The sequence below is a fragment of the Phragmites australis genome, chromosome 7, assembly GCF_958298935.1.
Source record: "Phragmites australis chromosome 7, lpPhrAust1.1, whole genome shotgun sequence".
NCBI classification, from domain to species: domain Eukaryota; kingdom Viridiplantae; phylum Streptophyta; class Magnoliopsida; order Poales; family Poaceae; genus Phragmites; species Phragmites australis.
In genome coordinates this window covers 35,773,014-35,783,806 of record NC_084927.1, presented here as the reverse complement: position 1 = coordinate 35,783,806, position 10,793 = coordinate 35,773,014, and the positions used below count along the sequence as shown (strand labels likewise).

The 10,793-nt window shown below is 45.8% G+C and overlaps 1 protein-coding gene across 2 annotated transcripts; it reads left to right on the top strand.

The window, feature by feature from the left end:
* The first annotated feature begins 3,152 nt into the window (after positions 1-3,152).
* LOC133925089 (ABC transporter B family member 19-like) lies at positions 3,153-9,866 on the top strand. 2 transcript variants are annotated; one of them, XM_062370924.1, is made up of 9 exons: positions 3,153-3,755; positions 3,908-3,962; positions 4,320-4,696; positions 5,857-6,116; positions 6,236-6,552; positions 6,657-6,880; positions 6,960-7,785; positions 7,869-8,110; positions 8,338-9,866. In XM_062370924.1, exons 1-9 carry the CDS (start codon positions 3,468-3,470, stop codon positions 9,544-9,546), a joined length of 3,798 nt encoding a protein of 1,265 aa, XP_062226908.1. In that variant the 5' UTR covers positions 3,153-3,467; the 3' UTR covers positions 9,547-9,866. The 2 variants fall into 2 exon arrangements, with proteins under 2 accessions (XP_062226908.1, XP_062226910.1); XM_062370926.1 differs by lacking the exons at positions 3,153-3,755; positions 3,908-3,962 and adding an exon at positions 4,020-4,239.
* Positions 9,867-10,793: the final 927 nt, after the last annotated feature.

Here is a 10,793-nt window from a genome sequence, read left to right as displayed (position 1 = left end):
TTTATGAAGAGATTATCTTTTTCATTCTCTCTACTTTAAGATTTTCTTTTTTTTTCTTTCATAATTTATTTTAAAGAGAAACTATTAAAAATAAAAGAATAAAGAGTATAAAAGCAGATAGAGGAATAAAAAGAGAATCTTATATTTACTAATTAGAGGCTCCTTTTGGTGCCTCCATATTAATCCTAGAAAAATCCTAGAAATTCTCATAAAAAAGCAAAACATCCGACCGTCGAATTGATTGATTGACTAACTGTAACCATATATCAACAACCAGAAGAAACAAAAGATTAAAAAACAAATCAGAGTCCAACTCTAAGACTACTTACTTCCTGATCTTTCCTCTCTTTTTTTTATAGTTATCCTTTGTCCAACAAGGTTACGTTAGCAAACTCCAACTTAGTTACGTTAGCAATAAATACACTTTTCCAAATCAATTAAAATATACCAATTAAATATACGTGTAATCAGATATTACAAAATTAAAACAACAGAACGCAAACATATTACGGATTATCACATAAAAGTAATATCAAAGAATTTATAATGTATCTCAAAAAAATAATATGAGATACGGTGACAATATTAAAAATAATAATAATTTCAAAAAATCAAGAAACAAATAAAAATCAATTTGCATAACACATAAAATGAAAATTATAAATTAGATCTATTCACAAATAATAAATATGATTTCAATATTATGAATAAAAATTATATTTATATTTTATATTCTAATATTTAAATATAAATAGCTGATGTATCTTAGCATACAATTATTATTAACACAAATATCTAAAATTCAGTTGTATGCTAAATATCTAGCTTGTGCATTCGCACAGGTTGATGCGCTAGTAAAATGAAAAAAATATGGTTAGAAATGGTCTATGTAGGACAACAGAGTGACGATGCGCAGTCAAAATATTCAGGCTGTAACTGCAAGCAAAGGTCATCTAGTTGGTGATTTCGACAGGTTATCAGCGCTGTCATCACGAGGAAATAATACCGTTTGCAAGATCGGACGGTCAAAAGGGTCCCGATCAGCAGCAGCCTGTGTTGTCTCAAAATTTGCTTTCGTCGGATTCAAAGATCCCCATTCTGAGGACAGCGGCCGTTTATTTTGTCCCTGCCGTAGAACGTGCATTCGCTTCTCTCTGCTTATCCTGCTATACTACTAGTTTTATATTTGGAGCAGCCCTGATAATTTCTACAGAGTCTATCAAAGTTCAGGTTCACATTTTGGTTGGGAATTTGTTGGTTAGTCTAGCCTAAAGAACACTTGTGCCCACGTGGCGCCACCATTATTTGAGCTCGCATTCAAATTAGTGGAGGATGCAACTTTTTCTGAGCCGCCATCATCAGCTCTTGTTCGCTAGCAGGTTCACTTGTACGCCTTGATCGCGTTGCGTGAGCTAACTTTCGTGGTTAAACCTGTCTGTTGGATATTGCAATGTTCGGTGCCTGCGGTGACGTGAAATCCCAGGAAGGTCGCGTGCCGTCGAGTATCACCATGTCAGATCAGCGCCAACAGTCTGCATCGTGTTTTATGTGTCGGTACGTGCATATGATCGATCGACGTAACACGATTCCGCGATCGAAACTGAAGCAACTAAGCAAGTGCCTATCACAAAACAGCTCTCAGCTGTTTCTTTTCCGACTGTCGGTGAGGTTCGTTGATCACGGACTGATCAGTATTGGACTATTGGTGAAGGTGGAGCGAAAACATCGTCCGTACCACCGTGAGTGATTAGATCGGACAAACCAGATTGATCACCTGCAGTAACCTAACGGCTCTCTCTCTCTCTCTAGTACCAAAATTTCTGTAGCAAACTGCTCCCAAGACCTCGCTGGTACCGTGCGGCACATGCAGTAAGCATGGTACTCGCATGTACCGCAAGCGCCAACCAACCAGCCCCCGTTTCATTCATCAAGCTGATCTGCCCACACGGCCACAGGGCCATTGGCTGGCTCGTCCGTTCCGCCTCGAAACGGCGAGCAGCTTTCCGCAGTCCGCCCCGCAGCCAGCCCGCCGGCGGGCGGGCGGCGTGGCTGCTGCGCGCCGCGCCGCGCAGAGCATCCGAGCAGCAGCGTAACTGCGTTGCCGCCATTGGGGGACCAGAGCACGGCGCCATTGGGGGACCAGAGCCTGGCGTCCGAACGGCAGCGGCAGAGGAGGCCACGAGGGCGCATGGGCCGAGCGCCGTGACTGTGAGTAAGCCTGAGGAATCACAAACACACACAGGCAGAGGCAGCGCGACATGTGCCTGCCTGCCAAGCTAGTCTCAGGAATCACGACTCCTGCCTTTGCTCCACCGTCTCGTCCCCTCTGCTCTTTAATTTACTTCACTCCTCCCAATGCGTTGCACTGTGCCCCTCGTTTACCATCACCGCCGTCCGCCAGTGAGGGTGAGGCCGAGGCGCCGCTCAGCCGAGGCTGCTGGTCAACCGGCTGGGCCGATCAACGAGGTTTGTCTGATTGTTCCTTGGCGCTGTTCACTGACCGAGTATACGAACGTTACAGCCGAGTATATTCGTTGATCGATCAGCGGTGTATCTCCATTGAAATTACTATAATCACACGTTACTTCTTATCTTGAAGATTGCTATCTGTACTGGTCCAACTCTTTCCTCTATTGCCACTTGATTATTTACCGTTACGTGCAAACTCCTACCAGTATTCTGATTAAGCTAGTTGTAGTGCTGTAGTGTAAAAAATCAGGTTAAATTTTAGCAAATTGCTGCAATCCAATTGAAAGACGAGAGCAAACGGCTAAGATCATCTTCAACAGATATTTTAAAAATTTATCTCATATAACACTATTACAATATTCGTTAACACTATTACAGTATTTTTTTTATCCTCAATAACTACCATATTTCATACCTTTCATTATTTTACTCATCTCCGAACTACAATCATACTCAGAAAACAGTGATACAGATTCTCAAACTATCGACAAGTTTACCTCGAACCAGCTACTTACAATATCACAACCATAATACTGTAGCATTGGATACATATCCGTTCAAGGACGATGCGACTGTTAGCGAACGCCAAATCACGTTAAACAATAATACTGTATGAGGATACCGATTCTATTACTGATGGCCTAAGCTCACCGAACAGTGAGCATAGCTGGCCCCTTGCCTCTCTGACCCCGCGCCCCACACTGCACTGCCCTCCTCTTTTATCACTCGCCCCGACGCCGCGCTGACTTCTACCCTGACCACCGCAGCGCGGAACACAAACGCACACCATCACCAGTCCACCACCACCCCACAAGCCTCTCCTGCACGTCACCGAAATCGAGGCAAAGCCCAAGCGCTCTCTCCATCTAGCTCTGCAACCCAACCCCAAGAAAGCAAAGCAGTGGAGCGTTGTCCAATGCCGCAGGACACCGGGGCGGCGGCGGCGGCGTTGGCCTGAGAGTGGGAGCCGAGCTATTGAGGGCGGGAAGCGCATTGCGATGGCGGAGTCGGTGGCGGTGGACGGAAAGGCGGAGAAGGCGGCGAACGGAGGAGGTGGTGGCGATGCGGCGGGGGAGGGGAAGAAGCGGGGGGACCAGGCGGTGGCGTTCCACGAGCTGTTCTCGTTCGCGGACAAGTGGGACCTGATGCTCATGGCGGCGGGCAGTCTGGGCGCGCTGGCGCACGGCGCCGCCATGCCGCTCTTCTTCCTGCTGTTCGGGGACCTCATCAACGGGTTCGGCAAGAACCAGACCGACCTCCGCACCATGACCGACGAGGTCGCCAAGGTCTGTCCTTTCGTTCCTCACTCACTCAAACCACTTGCTATTACTATTACTTGCCTATCCCCGACGAGATTTCTTTCGCAAAATCACAGTTTCTCTTCGCAACCCACCAGTGTTTAGGGCGCTGACAGAGTGATTTATCTCTTCTCTTGCAGTATGCGCTCTACTTCGTCTACCTCGGGCTGGTGGTCTGCGCCTCCTCCTACGCAGGTAATCCCCCAAACTCCTTTCTTTTGATGTCTTCTCCGACGCGCCGAGGCTCCTTTCAAGCATAGGAATGAGGTACAGGGGCCTGTCCGCAAAATAGGATCTGGTCATGGCCGGTGGGGTATCTCGAAGACCACCCCACTCCTTAACACAAGTCCCGTCTCCATCACACCAAACGGGGAGCAGTTAACAATTATATCACGTTTGTCTCCTTCTCGTGTCTTCGAATCCGGCGAGCGACCTCGCCGGAGTCCATGCCGGTGGCGTGGCTGTTGCATCAGTACACACTAATATTGCATTCTTCGACACTCAAGTTTCAATCTTGCGCACTGACTAAAACTGTTATCTTTCGTGCTCCAGAGATCGCGTGCTGGATGTACACTGGGGAGCGGCAGGTGATCGCGCTCCGAAAGGCGTACCTGGACGCCGTGCTACGGCAAGACGTCGGGTTCTTCGACACTGACGCGCGCACGGGCGACATCGTGTTCGGCGTCTCCACCGACACGCTGCTCGTGCAGGACGCCATCGGCGAGAAGGTTGGCAACTTCATCCACTACATCGCCACCTTCCTGGCTGGGCTGGTCGTCGGGTTCGTCGCGGCGTGGCGGCTTGCGCTGCTGAGTGTGGCAGTCATCCCCGCCATCGCCTTCGCCGGTGGCCTGTATGCGTACACGCTCACCGGTCTCACTTCCAGGAGCCGGGAGTCCTATGCCAATGCCGGCGTCGTTGCGGAGCAGGTATATACTGACTCTTGGCGTGCCCGCCGTGAGGAACATGGTTGGTGCTGTTCTGTCCACTGTAGCTTAGTGCCATCAGATATAGTATTTCTCCTGGATTAGGATTCGTGTTCCATTAATCTATGCATTTCTGTCGTGCGTGCTTGGACTTGTGATGGAATTGGGGATTGTGGGTAGGTAGTAATTTTTGGTGCTGTCTGCTTATTAGGAACCAACAATCTTGTTTTTCATGCTGCAATACGACTAACCAACATGCCATTTGATCTTTTTCAACTTTTATGCTTTGGGGATCCTATGAGCAATTTCATAACTTGGGTGGGGCTGTGCATTGTGCCAGAGTTGCTGTGGGTTTCTGCTTTCCACACGACTTTTGTGTGCTCAACATTTGGTGTAGTGGCCTATTAAGTCTACAACTCTACATATGGATTTTGTTCAAGAATGCTTATTTGCACTAGAGGGATTGCTCAATAAAAATAATATAAAGTCCCTCCCCTAACTTTTTATTTAATTAAGCAACTTGTTACTACTCCTAAGAAAGGAGTACTAAGTTGATATCTGGAGAACACACTGTAACCTACTAGTTAATATTAGTACATTGTAAAAAAATCTGCATAATAATTCTGTGCACAGTTTAAACAGTGATATTTCTTACATATGCTGTGAATTTTGGTGCACTATATGAATAAAAAATTAATTGTGTTGTTTTGTTGAAATAATCACTCTTGATTTTCTTTTTGTGGCTAACATACAGTTACAGTCCATTGAAACGATGTAGTATGTAGTGTTAAAGAAATACGGGAGTTGAGTTGACCATTTTTAGGCATATGATGTAAGACCGCCAACTGTTGGTAATATAAAGCTGGTGAATGCTTTTGTACCTTACCAGAAGAAAACCGCATATATTCTCATGAAGGTTTATCAATGGTCATGTGCAAATCTAACACCCAGTTGCTTTATTATTTGTGCAATTTCATTTTTGCTTCCCTTTGCTATGCTGCTACCAGCAATAAGCAGAGTAATTTTTTTTTTATTGTTTAGTTATTTTGTTCATTGGATAATGTGCAACATTTGATACTGTCTATAGTCACCATGATGCAATTTATTAGAATGTAGTAGCTTGCAATCTACTTATATGCTGAATGCTAAGCATTCTTGGACAGGCAATTGCACAAGTAAGAACAGTGTACTCATTTGTTGGAGAGTGCAAAGCACTCAATTCCTACTCTGAAGCAATTCAGAGCACACTGAAGCTTGGTTACAAAGCTGGGATGGCCAAAGGTCTCGGGATCGGTTGTACTTATGGGATAGCATGCATGTCATGGGCACTTGTATTCTGGTATGCTGGTGTCTTCATCAGGAATCAGCAGACAAATGGTGGAAAGGCTTTTACAGCGATCTTTTCAGCAATTGTCGGTGGCATGTAAGTGAAAAAGATGTTTAAATAATTATAATTCTATTTTGTCTGTTTTCTCTTACCCGCAACTTGTTTTCCCACGTGTCTCTTGTGTGTGTGATAACTGCTTAAATTTGTTTCTACAGGAGTCTTGGCCAAGCTTTCTCAAACCTTGGAGCCTTCAGTAAAGGGAAGATTGCTGGTTACAAACTGTTGGAGGTCATTCGTCAGAAACCCTCCATAGTTAATGATCATAAGGATGGAAAATGGTTGGCTGAGGTCCATGGAAACATAGAATTTAAGGATGTTACTTTCAGTTATCCGTCAAGGCCTGATGTTATGATCTTTCGGGATTTCTCTCTTTTCTTCTCGGCTGGTAAAACCGTTGCATTTGTTGGAGGCAGTGGGTCTGGAAAGAGCACTGTTGTGGCTTTGATAGAAAGGTTCTATGATCCTAATGAAGGTAACAAATGCATTACTTCAGTACCTCATAGGCTCTTGATTTGCATTTTTTGTGAATGTATTGGTCCTTTTAGACTATTTTCTTAAGTTTCCCTTTTATTGCAGGCCAGGTTTTGCTTGACAATGTTGACATAAAGACGCTCCAATTGAGGTGGCTGAGAGATCAGATTGGTTTAGTAAACCAAGAACCTGCTCTTTTTGCAACGACTATCCTTGAGAATATACTGTATGGAAAGCCAGATGCCACAATTGCAGAAGTTGAGGCTGCGGCAACTGCATCCAACGCCCATAGTTTTATATCTCTTCTTCCAAATGGTTACAACACAATGGTGCGTATATATTTTATGTATGTACGTGTAGTCGATTCTAATCAATCAAATATTGACATGTTTCTATTTTGCTTCACAGGTAGGTGAGCGAGGCATCCAGCTGTCCGGTGGTCAGAAACAACGTATAGCAATAGCTCGTGCTATGTTGAAGAACCCGAAGATATTGCTCCTCGATGAAGCTACCAGTGCTTTAGATGCTGACTCAGAAAGTATTGTGCAAGAAGCTCTAGATCGTTTGATGGTTGGGAGGACGACAGTAGTTGTTGCCCACCGTCTGTCCACAATAAGAAATGTGAACATGATAGCTGTGATCCAACAAGGCCTAGTTGTTGAGACTGGGACACATGATGAACTTCTAGCCAAAGGAAGCTCTGGAGCATATGCCACCCTGATCCGTTTTCAGGAGACGGCGTGGAATAGAGATCTTGGAGGCGCATCTACCCGCAGATTGCGGTCAATGCACTTGACAAGTTCACTTTCCACCAAATCTCTCAGTCTCAGGTCCGGAAGTTTAAGGAACCTGAGCTATCAGTACAGCACTGGGGCAGATGGACGCATTGAGATGATTTCAAATGCAGATAATGACCGCAAATACCCAGCACCACGTGGTTATTTTTTCAAACTCCTGAAGCTGAATGCTCCTGAATGGCCTTATGCGGTATTGGGCGCCATTGGTTCTGTCCTCTCGGGATTCATTGGTCCCACATTTGCCATTGTTATGGGTGAAATGCTCGATGTGTTCTACTACAGGGACCCCAATGAAATGGAGAAGAAAACTAAGCTATATGTGTTCATCTATATTGGCACAGGCATATATGCTGTCATTGCTTATCTTGTGCAGCATTACTTCTTCAGTATCATGGGAGAAAATCTTACAACCAGGGTTAGAAGGATCATGTTGTCCGGTATGCTTTTTTCTCCGTGCCATAATCAGTTTTTTGTGGTGCCATCTTGAATATATTCTGAATCTCTACGATGTTTACTGCAGCAATACTTAGGAATGAAGTAGGTTGGTTCGATGAAGAAGAAAACAACTCAAGTCTTGTGGCTGCTCGTGTAGCTGTTGATGCAGCTGATGTGAAGTCAGCTATTGCTGAGAGAATATCAGTCATTCTGCAGAACTTGACTTCCCTTATGACTTCTTTCGTTGTTGGTTTTATCATTGAATGGAGAGTGGCAATCCTTATTCTGGCAACTTTCCCTCTTCTTGTGCTTGGCAATTTTGCCCAGGTAATTTCTTATCCTATACGTTTCTTTGTTTCAGTGTTGAACCTTGACCAAACATATAAGTCCATCTCTAGAAAATGTAAATGATGAGACTTATCTTTAGCTAATCGAGTGCGACGTGTCAAAATAAGAACAATTCTTAGTTTCATTCTGGTTGAGTAGAAAATATACTGAATGCTACCTCATTGTCTCTGAAATATGTATGAATGTTGTTTCTCGTTTGCTTTCAGCAACTTTCAATGAAGGGTTTTGCTGGTGACACGGCAAAGGCGCATGCTAGGAGCAGTATGGTGGCTGGTGAAGGTGTGAGCAATATCCGCACTGTGGCAGCCTTCAACGCTCAAAACAAGATATTGTCTCTCTTCAGCCATGAACTGCGTGTACCAGAGCAGCAAATCCTTTGCCGCAGCCAGACATCAGGTCTTCTGTTTGGCCTCTCACAGCTCTGCCTGTACTCTTCAGAAGCACTCATTCTCTGGTACGGTTCTCATCTCGTCCGGTCACATGGGTCCACCTTCTCCAAGGTCATCAAGGTTTTTGTTGTCCTTGTGGTCACTGCCAACTCTGTAGCCGAGACGGTGAGCCTTGCCCCAGAGATCATCCGTGGAGGTGAATCCATCCGATCCATCTTTGGCATCCTTAACAGGGCAACAAGAATTGAGCCTGATGATCCAGAGTCAGAGCGTGTCACCACTGTCCGTGGGGACATTGAACTGCGCCATGTAGACTTCTCGTATCCAGCACGCCCTGACATTCAAATCTTCAAGGACTTCAACCTGAAAATCCAAGCTGGGCGCAGCCAAGCTCTAGTCGGAGCCAGTGGGTCTGGGAAGAGTACTGTCATTGCTCTCATTGAGCGGTTCTACGACCCGACTGGGGGGAAAGTCACCATTGATGGAAAGGACATCAGGAGGCTGAACTTGAAGTCCTTGCGACTAAAGATTGGCCTTGTGCAGCAGGAGCCAGTCCTTTTTGCGGCGAGCATCCTAGAAAACATCGCATATGGCAAGGATGGTGCGACCGAGGAGGAGGTGATCGAGGCGGCAAAGATAGCAAATGTGCACGGCTTCGTCAGCCAGCTGCCCGAGGGCTACAAGACGGCGGTTGGCGAGCGAGGCGTGCAGCTGTCAGGAGGCCAGAAGCAGCGGATCGCCATTGCCAGGGCAGTGCTCAAGGACCCAGCCATCCTGCTGCTGGACGAGGCAACGAGCGCCCTGGACGCTGAGTCCGAGTGCGTGCTGCAGGAGGCCCTGGAGCGGCTGATGAAGGGGCGGACCACCGTCCTGGTGGCGCACCGCCTGTCGACGATCCGAGGGGTGGACCGCATCGCCGTCGTGCAGGACGGGCGGATCGTCGAGCACGGCAGCCACTCGGAGCTCCTGACCCGGCCAGAGGGCGCGTACTCGCGGCTGCTGCAGTTGCAGCACCACCGTATCTGACGACGCCTGACATCCTGATTAATGTATGATGACGCCGTCGTTTTGTAGATTGTTCTTTTTTTTGGCTGGTGCCAGTGGCGAGTTCAGAACTAAATTTTAGGAGATCTTTAACAACTTCTTTTCTCTCTCTTCACCTTCCCCCTATTCTCTCCTCTTCTTTCTCTTTCATGCCCAAAAATTGTAGTGAGGCTTAGGAGCTTTCTAGTATTTCCGGGGGATCCGCCCTGGTTGGTGGTTGTCGTGCGGATGTAGATACTAGGGCAACCGTGTACCTTCGTATGCTATTGTTCTTAAGCTTGAATTGGAACGTATGATCTGTATTCTCTCTCCCTGGAATGACTGTAGGACGCAACTCTTCCCTTCGTTTACCCCATCTGTTCTCGATTTCTTCTATAGCACATACATCGTGAAATGAATCGTGGTGTGATTTTGAAGAGAGAGCTATAAAAATACCCCGGGCAAAAGCACATTGTATGGTCCTATGGACATGATGCTGGCTAATTCCTCACCTGCGCGTAAGTCTTGTGATCATCGAGCTGAGACGGCCGTCGCAAATCGGAAGCGAGCCCGCATCAGCGCCTCTGCGGGTATGGTGCGGCTGCGGTGGAGGGCGCCTCCGGAGATGAAGAATCGGCAGCTGAAGATTAAGCTATTTAGTTATGGAAATCTCTTTTATTTTTTACAAGCTTTTATAGCCTTTTCTCTTTAGTGGACTTCTATATTATTTTAGAGAGGGTAGTGGACTTCTATCCAAATTCCCAAAGTCGTCTCATGAACAGGAGATATCTTATAGTCCTCGCTGGTTAGAAATAAAAAAGAGTGGTGATGTGTTACATGACACCTGTTCACCAGGTGAGACTTTGTTGTCATCCGGTGAAAAGATTCTGTCTAATGAACGGGTAATACCTTGTTGTGGTCGTATTTAATTTTATTTATGGCAGAATAGGCAGTCGTATGCCGCAATTTTTTTTTATTGATTCGTCCAGTGCCACTAGATGTTTGTGCGATATTTTAGATACTCGGATTTGACAGAAATGAAAAGTTGATCGTTGTGATTTTAATGAGAACTGCGACATACACAGTGGCATGTACGGTACACGCTCATTATAACTTAAACAAGTATCGCGTCTAAACTCAACATGTCTTAAAGAATATAAATAACATATTACAACATCTTGTCTACTGAGTGCAATGTTAGTAATTTTTCTTCCTCACCGCTTCTGGTCCTGTCTCACACATCCAACGTG

Coding starts and splice junctions, on each gene's coding strand:
- LOC133925089 (XM_062370924.1), top strand. CDS start 3,468: ATGGCGGAGTCGGTGGCGGTGGACGGAAAGGCGGAGAAGGCGGCGAAC. Junction 3,963..4,319: donor CTGCGCCTCCTCCTACGCAG/GTAATCCCCCAA, acceptor TTCGTGCTCCAG/AGATCGCGTGCTGGATGTAC. Junction 6,881..6,959: donor CAAATGGTTACAACACAATG/GTGCGTATATAT, acceptor TTTGCTTCACAG/GTAGGTGAGCGAGGCATCCA.